At 37.8% G+C, this 17,466-nt stretch overlaps 1 protein-coding gene across 1 annotated transcript in view; it reads left to right on the plus strand.

Annotated features, from left to right (window-relative positions):
• The first annotated feature begins 2,393 nt into the window (after window positions 1-2,393).
• Window positions 2,394-17,466, plus strand: part of LOC138708579 (zinc finger SWIM domain-containing protein 5-like) — a 122,142-nt gene continuing 107,069 nt past the window's right edge. The window contains exons 1-2 of the mRNA XM_069838697.1: window positions 2,394-2,532; window positions 5,082-5,190. Of these exons, the coding sequence (XP_069694798.1) occupies window positions 2,394-2,532; window positions 5,082-5,190 (248 nt within the window). The remainder of the gene's footprint in view (window positions 2,533-5,081; window positions 5,191-17,466) is intronic.

Raw genomic sequence — 17,466 nt, forward strand, 5'->3', positions numbered from 1 at the left:
CGATTACTTTCTCCAAGGCAATCAGATTAAGCGTGTGTATGCATGATGCTATAAATTTTCCTTCACTCGGATAACCCCTCCATCCCTGATCATCATGGAGGGCCCCAGATCCGTCGCGGTGGATGTTTGACTGTCTTTTGTTCCACTATTCATCAGCGCTGCACATCTCCTCCCTTATTTAAGGATATAGTTTTGATTCCTCTACCTGTAATCCGCTCCATTTTAAATTATTCATTGCACATGTCGGTGCCATATTATTTATGGCAGCCAGGCCTTCCTTCAAAGTTCGTTCGCTTCGCTTCATAAATATTCTCTTTCTTTTTACAGCAAGATTCTTAAAATTTTAATTTTCGCTGCTGGAATATGTTAATGCGGACCTGTCTGATATCGACATGAGTTGAATCCTCACAACTTCGTGGAATCTGTTGCAAGGACAGAGGAAAAGCGCCTTGCTGATTGCAGTCTTTTGAAACCACCTCTAATCTTGGAGACCGATCGGAGTCCTCGGCCAGGATGTCGGATTTTAAAGGAGATGAAACACTGGCATGGCTTCCCCCGGGAAGGAAGTAAAGAGCCCTGTCCTGCAAGAGGCCTCCAGGCAAATTTCGTGTGGGCCATTTCTCACATACTAGGCTACTACTACTACTACTACTACTACTACTACTACTACTACTACTACTACTACTACCACCACCTCCACCACTACTACCACCACCACCTCCACCACTACTACCACCACCACCTCCACCACTACCACCACCACTACCACCACCACCACCACTACCATCACTATCACCACCACCACTACCACCACCACCACCTCCACCACTACCACCACCACTACCACCACCACTACCACCACCACCACTACCATCACTATCACCACCACCACTACCACCACCACCACCACTACCACCACCACCACCACTACCACCTCTACCACCACCACCACCACCACTACCACCACCACTACCACCACCACCACTACCATCACTATCACCACCACCACCACTACCACCACCACCACCACTACCACCACCACCACCACCACCACCACTACCACCACCACCACTACCACCACCACTTCCACCACCACCACTACCACCTCTACCACCACCACCACCACTACCACCACCACTTCCACCACCACCACCACCACCACTACCACCACCACCACTACCATCACTATCACCACCACCACTACCACCACCACCACCACTACCACCTCTACCACCACCACCACCACTACCACCACCACTTCCACCACCACCACCACCACTACCACCACCACTTCCACCACCACCACCACCAACACCACTACCACCTCTACCACCACCACCACTACCACCACCACTTCCACCACCACCACCACCACTTCCACCACCACCACCACTACCATCACTATCACCACCACCACTACCACTACCACCACCACTTCCACCACCACCACCTCCACCACTACCACCACCACTACCACCACCACTTCCACCACCACCACCTCCACCACTACCACCACTACCACCACCACCACCACTACCACCGCCACTTCCACCACCACCACCTCCACCACTACCACCACCACTACCACCACCATCACCTCCACCACTACCACCACCACCACCACCACTACCACCGCTGCTGCTAGTCGCGAAAATGAAATAGCTGGCAGGTTTTTGCTCATGTGTCCAGTTTCGAATTACGTTAAGTCAGAGAATCTCAGACTATGCCCAGTCTGTATGACTTGAGGCTTTCCCGGTGTTTGATATAGAATAACTCTTCTCGGGTTCTCAGTCAGGTGAGTTGGAGATTAGATTCCAAGCTTTCGACGGCTAGCTCTGCCATCTTCTTCAGGGATGAAGGGATGAAGTCCCTGAAGAAGAAGGCAGAGCTAGCCGTCGAAAGCTTAGAATCTAATCTCCAACTCACCTGGCTGAGAACCCGAGAAGAGTCTGTTCAGTGTCTTAGAATTCAGTCTTCGTTTTCTTTTCTGTCAAGTCAGCGGATGCAATCGGCGAGGATTTGCCATATGATTATCTGACAATCGGATCTATATGAAGCACACGATGGAAATCGTCTTCTTTGGTTCTTTGAAGTTTGTTTTGGGACTTGCGAGGGCTAATCAAGAAAGACTGAGGCTGGTTTTGCCGTAGCTTCCTTGATAGTTACTTGTCTGTACCTTGAATGTTTGAAAAGAGCGGGGTTTTATGTGTAATGTCCGTAGCAGTAACACTGTCCGTTCATAGTAATGTTCTGTGTTGTATTCGCATACCACAAACTGGAGGTGGGAGAGAGAGGAGCGATTAAGTTAAATCTTAGCCCCGCCTGAACAAAAGGCCGTGCGAATGGAGACATGCCGTTAGGTGTCGCTTTTCTGGAATCAGTTATCACCGGTGATGAGTCATGGCTGCATCGTTGTGATCCTGAAGGAAAACAAGCCAGCGCAGTGTGGCTGTCGCCAGATCCGCCAACATAAGAAGGCGAAAGTTGTTCCATCGGCAGGGAAGGAGATGGTGACCACCAGCATGCAGTTCCGTTGCAGGAGCATACTACAGCGACGCTGAGGAAGCGCATTGCAAAGAATCGACCACAGCTTCATCGGATTGGGTGAAGACTGCATCATGACAACCCACGACCTCACATCCCGAATCGAGTCATGCAATTAAGAAAAGCCAAATGCAACATAACCTGTGTGCCACATCCGCTTATAGCCGCTCCCGTAACATTTTTTTTATTTTTTATTCCTGTCACTGAAGGCAGAGCTCGGGGACATTCGATTTGAGAACTCTGAAGCAGCGCTCAGGAAACCTGAGGCGATCGTCAAGGCTCTGACAAAGAATGGCCTGCATCCTGTGTTCGAGGACTGACAGTGCAACCAAGTAGAAGGGAACTACTTTCATAACGGTCATGTAAACATTGAATTGCAGTAAGAAACATCTGTGAAGAAAAAATCAATCTCCGTCCTTCTTGATCAGCCCTCGTAGTTTTTCATAATATGCAAGTATAGGCAATTCCTTAATTTGTCTATATTGGATTCGCTTAGCAGGAGATAATTTCAGAAGGCATGGGAGCCTAATGGGACATTTCACTGGGTTTATTCCCACAAGTATTCGATTTTCTCTCTGTATTATAATATTGTGCGTATGTATGTATGTATGTATGTATGTATGTATGTATGTATGTATGTATGTATATATGCATGCATGCATGCATGTATGTATGTATGTATGTATTTTTTTAAATCCTTGTTTACAAGCATGTTCCATTACAAAAATGCAAAACTACATGCTAATAGACTACACATTACAATATTGCTAACTCTTCCGAATACAATGTATACACATTATTGCTAGCCTATTCTACTTTCCCTAAATTTACTATTTTCAACGTGTTAACATCTATGCTACTGTTGAAGCTTTTAAATACTTTGTACAACACTATTTTAGTACCTATTCCGTTATTCTATTTACAGATAAAAAAATCAATACTATTGCTAATCATTTTAAAAACTATGTTTAGAAATATACTATTTAACAAATTAACCTACTTTCCCTAAATTTACTATTTTCAACGTGTTAACATCTATGCTACTGTTGAAGCTTTTAAATACTTTGTACAACACTATTTTAGTACCTATTCCGTTATTCTATTTACAGATAAAAAAATCAATACTATTGCTAATCATTTTAAAAACTATGTTTAGAAATATACTATTTAACAAATTAACCTACTTTCCCTAAATTTACTATTTTCAACGTGTTAACATCTATGCTACTGTTGCATCTTTTAAATACATTATACAACACTATTTTAGAGCCTATTCTGTTTTTCTGTTTACAAATTAAAAGAAAAATCTATACTATTGCTAATACTTTTAAAAACTATGTTTAGAAGAATACTATTTAACAAATTAACATAATTTCTCTAAATTTACTATTTACAACGTGTTAACATCTATGATACTGTTGGATCTTTTAAATACATTATACAACACTATTTTAGAGCCTATTCTGTTTTTCTGTTTACAAATTAAAAAAAAAACAATGAATACTATTGTTAATTCTTTTTATTTTTTATTTATTTTATTTATTTATTTAATAATAACATATACATAAAAACGTTACATTAAAATACCCCGAAAGAGCAAAGCTCGTGTTCGGGGACAGTTCCGTTACATAGATACACATACTTTGTAGACAAAATACTTAAGTAAAAAGCTCACATAAAGATTGTAATAAAATTAGTAAATAATAATACTAATAATAACTGAGTGAAAAAAGAGACGATGTTTAGATTGATGGATTAATATTAAATTATTATTAGTAGTATAATTAGTGCAGGTCATGTTGAGATAGTAACCAAGATAAAATAGAAAAATACACTTAGGATAGAAATAAACTTGTTTTACAATACATGGTACATAATATATATACAGGGAAGTCTGTCATATAAATTTTTTAATTCTGGATCTGAAAATTTAATTGCTTAAAGTAGTCAATTCTGGATGAAATTTTATTATCGAATTATATAGACGTGGACCATAATTTGTACTGTGTAGTAAAGCAGCAGATGTGAGATATTTAGGTTCAACTAATTTAAGAATTTCAATCTATGTTTAGAAATATACTATTTAACAAATTAACCTATTATGTATGTATGTATGTATGTATGTATGTATGTATGTATGTATGTATGTATGTATGTATGTATGTATGTATGTATGTATGTATGTATGCATGCATGCATGCATGAAATTATTTATATCAATTAAAGAAGAATATAATGGAGTATTTACATTACCCACATACCTAAGGTCAATTAGTGTTAACCTACATATGATGTGTGACTTTAGCTGTGACCAACGTGTTGTTGCATTTTTGCACCGTGTCATAGTGGTGAAGCTACGTGTCCGTTGCAAAAACATCTGATGTAACCTTTTCGTATCTCTTTCTGCCTGTACTACACGCTGAATACATTTCACACTAATTTTAATCTAATTAAATTAAATCAAGTCGCCCACGTACAACCTGTAATAAAATCATAAATTTGTTCTCTAATAAATTAATAAATCTGTTTATTTGCAGGGTTCCACCTCAGTGGCGTGGTGTCTACCCCTCGGTCCAGTAGTCCCACGTCGTCCGCGTACAGCCTAGAGCCTGACAAGAAGTACAAAGTTTCAGTCAGTTTCGACAGGTGAGTCTCTTGTGAGAAACTTAAAATGTCATTTGAATACGAAATTGAATATTTGCTGTTTTTAATAAGAGGGTGTTTCTTGTGGATGTACGAGTGCGTCAGACGAGGTCTTTGTACTATTGACAGAAAGAAAAGACAGATATTAAATATGTGTCAGTCTGAAGTGTCACTGTTCCTGGCGAGATTTAAATTATGTATGAACATTAAGATTTTATTTACTTTCTCAAAAGAAAGCAAAATTCTGGATTTTGTAGGAAAGCTGTCTACAGAGTTGTATTTTGTAAGTGATAATATAATATTTCTAGAACAAGTACAAAGGCTTAACGTATTTGGTAAATAAATTATATGAATTAAACGTAACAATGTAAATAAATTTAATAAGAACGTTTAGGGAACAAAAATAATAATTAATAAAATAGTAGATATTTTAGATGACATGGATATTTGCAAAAAAGTCAAGTAAAATATAAAGTACAGGAATGAAATTTTTGAAAACAAGAAAGGAGTGAACGAGACTAGGCCTTGTAAATATGAAGATATACAGGGTGGGTCAAAAGTCGCTTTCCCCAATATTTGTTCTTAGGTTCCATACTTGTACACATTTACAGATGTCATATCTTGAATAAATGAAAATAAGTAGTGAGTTGACAACCATGTTCGTGCGTCAACTGTTTTTCCGATGTAATGTCTTGTTATTGTTGTTTTGTTTTATTGTGTCGGATTGCGTGTCTATGCAGTAACTGCTAGTTTATTGCAATGAATCGAAAATTCACCACAGAACACCGTGTTTTGTGCTACAACGTTGGCGGAAGCACATTGTGTATCGAGAAACAAGGCCTCTATTTTGATCAAAGCCTGTGTAAGGAATGTGTAATAAAATGTAAATTGAATGTAATTAAATGTAAGGAAGTGTTTTGTAAAGCGACTTTTAACCCACCCTGTATATGTGCAGAATTGAAATATTTTTCCTTTATTGACAAGACAAATATGTGCAAGGTAATTAGACCTATTGCTTTGCACATTTAAAAACATAAATAATGAAACATTACCAGAAGCAGCATATCAGTGTCGTGGTAGTCTTTTGGGGAACAGATGGAATATTTGTATGAGTTCCAAGCCTGTTGACCACATGTCTCACCCCGAGATATACCGTTTTACTGAAGGAACTTGGGAAAATTGATGACTGTTTTGCACCCCGATGACGCGAGTTCAGATTCAACTTCAAAGCGAACTTTTGTTGCAAACGCAGCGCCTAGAGAGCTTCTTCTCTGCCATAATGGAGCCAATTCCTTGCACTAATTATCATATCAGTTTACAGACTTCCACTGTATAATCTTCCTCAGAAAATCAACTCCATGGGACTGACATGATGAAAGTTGTGCTGCACGAATGGCCAATATTAGAAATATGGTAGGCCCTACTATTCAGAAATATAGTCCTGTGTTATTTTCAATATAGTAATTTATAAATATAAACAATATATTTTCGAATTTTTTTAGCCTTAACGTACTGTATTTTACAATTATTTGATTACCCCTAGAACACGGATGTGGTATGACGACCCCCAGGATGTGGGTGTAGAAAGTAGCATCGAGCTGTTAATGTGTTTGCGACAAAACTGGTTTTATACTCATCAGACAGAATCCAAATGTTAAGACCTTAATTAGTGAAAGTAATCGTTTTCTGCAAATTACAGAGTGCGATACCGTCGAGCTGTAAGTAACATTGACTGCGTGACACAAGGTTTCACTCACTCTGTAGAAATTTCCAGAATCGGGCATCGTTCTCTAAAAAGAGATAATGGATATCAGACCACAACTTCCCGTAATGTTTCTCTATGCAAAACGCCGATGCTAGGGGTGTAAAAAATTGTAAAATATCCCATGTATCAAGTCGAAACACGTTTTGAACTTTGAGGTGCTGTCAAAGGGGAAGCAATAAAATAATTATTCAGACAGAGCAACTGTTACGAAGAGTGCAAAACTGGGAGTAGCGTGTTACAGTCATATCTAATATTGTTTTTCTATCTAGTTGAATCTACATTTAAAAGTAATATGTATGCTGAAATCATAAGACTTTGCTTCAGTTCACCGACACGTTACAAATTTATGTACGCCAATTCTGTTACGATGAGATACACTTCACTGAAATTAAATCCGTGGAGGGTGAAAGCTGACCAGTTGACTATGTGCCTCAGCAGACGTAAACGATCATTCAGCTAGTATAGGGAAGTTTTCTTCAGCACGATGATCCCCCAAGCCGTTACAGCTTCACAAAGTGCAGTGTAAATAATTTATCCAAAACGTAGGCGTTTGTGGATGTAATGGGTAGTTTATTTTTGTTGATTTCATCACGCAAGAAACAAAATAATGATATAAAAGCACTTTTGAATCTTTTCGAGTTTGTCACTTAGTGTTTTTTATTTCAAATAAAGACCTACAAGTTTTAAAATTATTTATATATAGATATAATTTGAATAATTTGAACTGGTAATGGAAATTACGGGAAAACGGCTGAACGGATTTTAATGAATGACCAGTCATTTTAAAGCTTGGCATCCAAGGATTTTTTAGAAAAACAGTAACTTTCAGTGAAGCGTTAGTTTTCCTATATGACTTTCATATTTTGCAAAGTCCATATTTCGTCAGTTTTGAGAAAATTGCATTTCAGAATAAAAAAAACACACACTACAATAAACAGTAGACTATTACACGAAGGCCATGACCTGGAGGATTGCTGACATATTTAGAGTTCAAATTCAATTGGTTATTAAAAACTTCAAGACTTACTAAAAATAATTTACAAGTCTGTTTCTGCGGTGTGTAATTTTCTGAGTACAGCTGTGTATTGGATATTAAAATCTATAAAACTTGACATGGATTGATGACATTATTACCATTAGAAATGAAATATTATTATAGATAATGCCATGATGTTATATGAAACTACAAAACTTGCTGAAGATAATAATATCGTTATTAAAAATAAAATATTTTTATAGATATTAATCAAGTGGGGTTGGGTCTTCTTCATATACTAAATGGCGGTGTGGTGTAGATATTTATATGCGTCATTCTCTTCAGTATTGGCTCGAGAGAACGCAAAAATTACAGTTCCTAAGGAAAGACTATGTTACTTACTGATAAAATAAGAAGCCTACAAATTTTTGTAGTCTCCCGATTATTTCAGCAAGATCTCTTAGCAGGATAAAATATTTTACCCTCTACATTTCAAGTTCTACGTGCAGCAGCTATACCAAGATGCTATGTCTATTGTTCGAAAGCATAGCAAACCTGACTTTTTTTAACTTTCACCTACAATCCACAATGACTTGAAATAGCTATTGCTTTACTCGCACATGAAAAACCCACTGATCGTCCTGACATTGTTACTTGCGTTTTCGCGTTGAAACTCAAAAACTGAAGGTGAATAGGTTCAAGAAAATGTATTTGGCATAAAAAAAACATTGAGAGGGAGTATGTTTCATTATTATGGAAGCAAATAACTTTGAAAATGTCTGGTATTTTTCATTGAAAATAAATCTGAAAAATTTTTATTTGAACGTGTGATGAACTTAGTTTGCACAAGCCACTAGTATTTCATATTCATCAGTCCCTAAGAAACTGACTCGTAGGTACTGAATATGAACAAAATCCGTCCAATAGTTTAGCAGAAATCGCTGTGCACAGAAAGTCAGAAAGGTGTGATTCAAAGTCACTTTTTTGGCGTATCAGAGAGGCTGTAAACTTGTATTTCCCCGAAAATCTCTTTGGCACCCTTTCATTGTCCCTGCGGTTGTTGAATGGTCTAGGCCTTCTGTCTGTCACATAAGCTGTCCGGCTTCAAGTCCCGGTCAGGCCTGGGACTTTCCTTTGAGAAATCCGTACGGACCGTTGTGACGGACAAGGTCGTAGTTGGGGTTTTCTTCGTGAAAGAGAAAACGAAAGTACATCGTGAAAACCTGCATCAACACCGTCTTTTTCCATCCAAATTTCGCTCACACTTGCCGGTATTTGAACTCTGGTGTCCGGTGTACTAACGCGACTCGGTTAGCAGTGCGTCGGTATGAGACAATGTGGGCTGCAATTTTTAGACTCGTATGTTTGCCGTATTTGAATAAATGCAGCGTATGTTGCTCCAGAATAGAATTCATCACTGAAATTTCAATCAAAACGCAGTTTATGATCGAACAAAACGATCGCAATGACAATGTGTTGTTTGCTGTACATTTATTAATGTCATTGTAATGGGCAAGCTAATTGGAACTGAATAACGTGCAATGGCTAAGCAAAGAACATTTCAGTTAAAAATTACAACATAGGCTACAATGGCTTAAAGAAGTGATCTGAACCCGTTGATGACAAAGCCTCCTTCCACGCAGCACTTGACCTGGGGCGTAGAGTGCAGTGTAACTTGTAACTTAGCGATGTGAAATAAAAAAAAATATATTTCCATTTAACGCAAAATAATGAAATGTTTAAATTTGTATGCATAAACTTGTGAAAATTATTATTATTATTATTATTATTATTATTATTATTATTATTATTATTATTGGATCGAGGAGACGGCCTCCAGATATGCAGGGTAGCTGTGAATACATTGAATAAGCAGTCGCGGACAGCCGATGAGGGGTGGTCCTCCAGCTTGGGGGTTGGGCGAAGGGCTAACAACCCATCACCGTAAAAAACAGCTTGTTACGAATCCTTCAAATAAGTCTCGGAATGGGACTGATTCTCTGGCACGACCTCAGCAAAGGAATAAGGTTTTGAGATTTGGTACTTGGAATGTTACAAGTCTATATAGAACAGGAGGGGAACATTAATAGCAAAAGAACTAGCTAGATATAGAATAGACTTTGTGGGAGTACAGGAGGTTAGGTTAGATGGGAACGGCATAACACAAATAGGAGATTATTTGTTGTATTATGGGGAAGGAAACGATAATCACCAATTAGGAACAGGATTCTTTACTCATAAAAGAATAAAATCAGCAGTAAAAAAGGTCGAATTTATCAGTGATAAGTTATCGTATTTGGTACTTAAGGGTAGATGGTGGGATATCGTAGTTATAAATGCTCATGCCCCTACAGAAGAGAAAGACGACCATATAAAGGATAGCTTCTATGAGGAATTGGAACAGATTTTTGATCAGTTACCTAGATATCACATGAAAACTGACATAATTAGGAACATTAAATCCAGACGTTTCAGATGGGCAGGGCATGTAGCACGTATGGGCGAATCCAGAAATGCATATAGAGTGTTTGTTGGGAGGCCGGAGGGAAAAATACCTTTAGGGAGGCCGAGACGTAGATGGGAAGATAATATTAAAATGGATTTGAGGGAAGTGGGATACGATGATAGAGAATGGATTAAATTTGCTCAGGATAGGGACCAATGGCGGGCTTATGTGAGGGCGGCAATGAATCTCCGGGTTCCTTAAAAGCCAGTAAGTAAGTATTATTATTATTATTATTATTATTATTATTATTATTATTATTATTATTTTGGCGATTGCACTCATTAACTGCTCTTCGGACCTCAGGTGGTCGCGACCCCCGGGTAGAGAGTCACTGGCTGAAGGAGTTCTATTTACATTTCGTTTTATTTGGCAGCAATCTCCTGGCTGCTCCAGAACTAAGTCACTGTGTGAGGCGTTTACTCCGGTGATTTTTTTAAATTCTGTTAAAGGAAATTCGTCGAACGTAATGTCATCTGTCCGCTCGTAGCAAACAGTCGGATAAGAGTGAACCCTGATACGACATCGGTTCGAATTTCGAACAGTTATCTGCTATGTCTCTTTACGAAGATTTCCTCATCTTTAAGGCAGAAGTCAGGTAATCACATGGCGAACCTATGCTTCTATCTCATTCAAACATCATCTCGCTTTCACCAATTCAACTGATGCTAGATAACGTCAAGTTGATACAGCATCGTTTAATAAAAGCAAACACTACAGATATACAAAATCCTGAACAGCTTCTTCCGACAGCTGAAACGTGTATGACCGGTGATATTCATCGGATTGTAGCCTAGAGAAGGGTTTGTGTCCCTGTCGTAGGTTTATGGCCTTAAGTAAACCCTCTGTGCGGATAGATCGCTGTGTGGGTCCGAAAAGTCCGGAAACGTTTGGAAGTCAGCGTAACATGGCAATATTATCTCTCTTGAGAACGGAACAGTAAAATATGTGTCCAGTGCGTGAGTAAGAAAGAGGAATATGAACAAATAATGTCAGAAAAGACTAGCTACTCAAAATTGCGTAAAATATAAAGACCATTTGCTATCGATCAATATAAAATATGGGGTTACATTAGGTAGTACCATCACTTGCTTAGGCCACAAACTATGAAATTTGGTCACCCCTCTGTAATATGGGATTCACATCCAGCTTGAGGGAATAAAGATGTAATGACTTGGAGAAATGAAGTTTTCGTCGCTTCGAGAGTCGTGAAGTCGTGTCAGTTGTAAAAGTGTCATTAGGCTTCAGCTAAATTACTCGTCTATCTATTCGGTGAGATGTGAACCCCAAATCCACGAGGAATGCGGAAAGGCTTGGAGGTAAAGTGGGGCTGATGGTCGACCCCGAGATATCGTGCAGTAGTCTCAAGATTCGAGCAGTGGACATTAATCAAACCCTCAATTATCCATCCTTGTAGCGGCCGAAGTGTGCCGTGGCGGTGTCGGTTCGAGTCCCATCTTGTGTTAGGTAAGATGCTGTGCATTGTTCACAGGGTCTTGATATTTTTTTCTTCTAGTGCTTACGTTGAGGAAAAAGTAAAATCTTCGAACACTGTAGTAGAAAAGAAGGGACAATCAAAACAAATTAAACAAGTTATTTCCGTTGTGATGTTCGTCAGCTGGATGGCTGAACCTTTGCCTTCCGCTCGGAGCAAGTCCTGTTGAGTGGGGTTTATGGTACAAATTCTTCAGAATAGACTTATTTTCGTTTTCTCTGCCAGTAGTTCACCATTTTAATAATAATAATAATAATAATAATAATAATAATAATAATAATAATAATAGGCCACCGGCGTAGCTCAGTCGGCAAAGGCGACTGCCTACCGATCTATACTCTAACCACGACCGATCCGGAGTTGCGCTTCCACTTGGGCTCATTACCTGATTGAGTTTTTTCCGAGGTTCTTCTCCAACCGTAAGGTGAATGTCAGGTAATCTATGGCGAATCCTCGGCCTCATCTCGCCAAATACCATCTCGCTATCATCAATCCCATCAACTCTAAATAACCTAGTAGTTGATACAACGTCGTTAAATAATCAAGTAAAAAAATAATAATAATCACCATCAGCATTAGCATTCTTGTGTAACATAGATTCTCGCGGCACTCCCAACGACGACAAAGCGGTCCACCTACAGTTCCTGCACGCTTCAGGCAATTTGAAAGAAATTCTTCTCCTTGTTTTACTCCGCTCCAAGAATTGGACGTGACATGACCATCTTCTTGCTGAACAATTGACTTCAACACTTTCAATGTAAAATGCTCACATACATTTCATTCCTAGTGTTCTGTCAAAGGGCAGGTTTTGCACTGCAAACTCCAGTCTTCTCTATTTTCTGCCTTCATCTTATCCTCCATGTATCTTAATGTTGTCTATCATCTGATATCGTCTTCTTCCCCGAATTTTTCCCACGTTTACGATTCCTTTCAGGGAATCTTTCAGTAGCCAGTGACCCACCCAATTTATTTTTCTCTTCCTGAACACTCTCAGCATTATTTTTTCTTCACCCACTTTTACCAACACAGCTTCGTTTCTTATTCTGTCTGTCAATTTCACACGCTCCATTCTTCTCCATATCCGCATTTCAAATTGTTTCTAGTCACTTATCTTCACTTCGTCGTGATGTTCATGTTTCTACTCCTTACAATGCTACTCTTCACACAAAGCACTTCACTAGTCTCTTCCTTAGTTCTTTCTCCAGAGATCCGCAGAAGATGCTCCTTTCTCTATTAAAAGCTTCCTTTGCCATTGCTATTCTCCTTTTGACTTCTTGGCAGCAGCTCATGTTACTGCTTATAGTACACCCCAAGTATTTGAAGCTGTCTACTTGTTCCACTGCCTCATTTAGAATTCGCACGTTTACCTCCTTTATTTTTCTTCGATAATCATGGTCTGCGCCTTGTTTGCATTTATCTTCATCCCATACTGCTCACAGCTGTCATTTAGCTGCAGTAGCATATCCCTTAGTATCGTGTCCTCTTCTGCTAACAACGCCATATCATCAGCAAATCTTATGCACTTTATTCCTCTTCCTCCACCTATCACCCCTTCCATTTTGTGAAAACAATTCAATTATATTCATTTTGTTAATTTTAAATATTAATCACGTCGTACATTTGTTAAAATTATGCAAACGGAAAACTGCGCGCGAGACGTCGCCGGTTATGTTTATTGTCTTACATCTCCAATGTTGTATGTTATAACTTTCTATCTTTATGAGAAACTAGCTTAAATTACCCGGCGTTGCCCGGGTTTTAAATTTTGGTCTATTTCTAAATAAACTGTTAGACTTATCGGAGACCTCGGCAAGGGAACTATATAAAACCAAAACGAACCATATTTACTTATGTTTTCTCCTGCCTAGTGACGAATATTAAAGAAAGTGCCACTAATATCCAAAGAAACTGACTAATCGAAATAATTCCATCTCACCTATGAATAGAGTTTTAACAACATTAAGACCTTATGCTACAGGGATATTTAAGATATTTAACATTGTGATTGATGATAATATTTATCGTACCACTGCATTATGCATTATTAAGCCTTTCTGCCCACAATATATTTAATTTCCTTCAAGGCCAAACTACAATCTGTAACGGATGGATTCTATCAAATACATGGATTTCAGGGTGTTTTGCAGTAACGGAGACTATACTCATCAGAATTCACTCTCCTGGAGAAGGCAATGTAGAACTCTACCACAACAGAAAATCATATTTTTCTATAAACGGCCAAGTCATTAGTGACCATAACTTATTAATAAGAGACGGGTTAACAGTAACAGTAAAATAGGCTCTATATTATTATTGCAATATTATAATATTGTAATATTATCACAAATATTACTATAACTTATAATAATTGCTTAAAATCGAATGGCTATAATAGCAATACGTGGGATAAAAACATCATCTTCTTTCGTTTTTCCAGTTAATATAGCCACTCATATTACGTTTCGCATGAGTTTTTGACACAAATTCTTGTTAGTGCATAATTTTGGTGAGTCAATATTTCGCAATAGTGGGTCTACTATGGCTATTCAGTATTAAATAAATTATGTGGTAGCAATCCTTGTAGTTTGAAAGAATTCTAGAATTCAATTGGATAAAACAGTCTGCTCACTATCTACAGAACTGCATCGAGGAATTCATAATACGGTCCTGGACTGCGTGAAGATACTTATTGCATGAATTATCTAGTTTTAGCCTTCATGATGTGTAACAACAATGTAATTTAATTTCGTGTTAAAATTTCCAAGGCCTCGTGAAAGTCGATGTTGAATACAACAGACAATAATAAAGAACAATTGACTGTAGAAGATTTTGCATTTTAATATAATACATGAATATTTGATCTATTTATTTTTATTTTTTATATATTTAATTAATTTAACTTCCATTTGCACAATTTTAATGTAGCCTATGTTCTTCTCCTGGTTATGAAGGTTAAATGTGCAAACTTTGGCACATATCGGTCAAAGCGTGTAGATTTGTATAGAGAACATACACACATACATACATACATACATACCCACATTCAATTTTATATATTAAGAAGATAAGACATTAGGATATATGGGTCATATCAAGAGACATAGAGGGAGGCAGAAAATAGGAAAGACTGGAGAATGCTGGGTTTGCAGTGAAAGACCTGCCCTAGGGCAGAACACCATGAATGAATGAGGAATAAAAAGAAAATGCTATATGCTATCATCTGACTTTTAGTAGATTACATAAAGACGAATTTTTCGTCTACACACCAACCTGACTAATGTCTGGACTTCGGCGCTGTAGAACGTGATGGGTTGAGCGTTACCTACCGAGCACCGCAAGGAATTGCACTTAATATAACTTCATTTAGAGCCCATTTCTAGTAAGTCACTAGTTTGAATTTTTGATTACGAATAAACAGCCATTACATTTTTACTAAATTTGTTATATTTTATATGCATCATTCCCGGGTAAATTGAGACAAAAGTACTGAAACGAAGAACATCTGTCCAATGTTTGGAAGAAATACAGGCAGACAGGTAACGAGATTGCATGTCCGAAATAAATTCTTCGGCATGAGGAATGGTGGAAGCGTTCATTTGCGCGAGAGTCTGGCAATCGATTTTGCAGCGTCACAATAGGCGAGTTTCTTTTTATACTTATTGTAATGATAAAAGAAAAGGAATGGTAAGTTTGGACAGCCCTGTGACATTCATTTTGCCTCTCGAAAGCAATTATGCTTGAAGCTCAGACATCGTGACGCTATTATTTCGGGTGTTTGTCTGCAGTGTGCAATTGCTGTGTTTTCCTCCGCGGTGACCTGTCGGCAGGCTGCTATGAACATCCTCACTTCAGCAAGTGTTCTTCACGCCCAGTCTTCGTGTCTGGAAGGCGGTTGTTTCCGAAAGTTGGTCGCATGTTCTTTCCTCTCGTAGGAGGGTCCATCTCATGATTCGAACCGTAATTTAATTGCTTAGCTAGAAGCCACGCCTCCATCCGAATGAAGTGATTACCTAATATGAGCCGCATTTTGGCTTCTGTGCCTCACTAATTTGTATGAACCAGAAAACGTACTGGTTTTCCATTCGTCTGCTTTTATTTCCTCTTGAATTTAATTATTACGTTTTCCTCTAGTAAATAATTTATTAATATGGATGTTCTTTTCTTTATTAATTACATTTTGCAGTGGTCAGGTGGCAGCACTCAGGAACACGACGGCATTAGGAACATTGAGTGAGCATACAATAAATTGGTCTGAACTGAACATAGACAATTAAAAATGCTTACGTTTTTACAGAAAACGGACAAAATCATTTACATAGCGTGTACAAAAAATGTTGGACAAATTTTTAGAAGCATGTTCGAAATGTTGAAGGTATAAAATATTATCCTATCAATATGGGTCCAGAAATTCTTGCTTTTAAGTTATGAAGGTTTATTTTCATGACAGGTTTTATAGTTCTATTAGCAAAATGTTAATTAAATGTTTACTCACAGTAAAGCTGTACACTTCACTAAACTAATTGACAAATTACATAACCAGCACATCAAAGCAGTCGGCTGAAGCCAATGAAAATTACGAATTACAATTAAATGATAAGTTGTGTTGTACAGTCTGCGGACGCTAAGCAACGGTTACAATTAAATGACAAGTTACATTAAACTGTGTATGAGAGCTGGGAAACATTTACAATGAAATGACAAGTTACATTAAACTGTGTATGAGAGCTGGGAAACATTTACAATGAAATGACAAGTTACATTAAACTATGTATGAGAGCTGGGAAACATTTACAATGAAATGACAAGTTACATTAAACTATGTATGAGAGCTAGGAAACATTTAGAGTGAAATGAAAAGTTACATTAAACTGTGTATGAGAGCTGGGAAACATTTACAATGAAATGACAAGTTACATTAAACTATGTATGAGAGCTGGGAAACATTTACAGTGAAATGACAAGTTACATTAAACTATGTATGAGAGCTGGGAAACATTTACAGTGAAATGACAAGTTACATTAAACTATGTATGAGAGCTGGGAAACATTTACAATGAAATGACAAGTTACATTAAACTATGTATGAGAGCTGGGAAACATTTACAATGAAATGACAAGTTACATTAAACTATGTATGAGAGCTGGGAAACATTTACAATGAAATGACAAGTTACATTAAACTATGTATGAGAGCTGGGAAACATTTACAATGAAATGACAAGTTACATTAAACTATGTATGAGAGCTGGGAAACATTTACAATGAAATGACAAGTTACATTAAACTATGTATGAGAGCTGGGAAACATTTACAATGAAATGACAAGTTACATTAAACTATGTATGAGAGCTGGGAAACATTTACAATGAAATGACAAGTTACATTAAACTATGTATGAGAGCTGGGAAACATTTACAATGAAATGACAAGTTACATTAAACTATGTATGAGAGCTGGGAAACATTTACAATGAAATGACAAGTTACATTAAACTATGTATGAGAGCTGGGAAACATTTACAATGAAATGACAAGTTACAT

Source organism: Periplaneta americana, chromosome 11 (assembly GCF_040183065.1).
Source record: "Periplaneta americana isolate PAMFEO1 chromosome 11, P.americana_PAMFEO1_priV1, whole genome shotgun sequence".
Classification (NCBI taxonomy): domain Eukaryota; kingdom Metazoa; phylum Arthropoda; class Insecta; order Blattodea; family Blattidae; genus Periplaneta; species Periplaneta americana.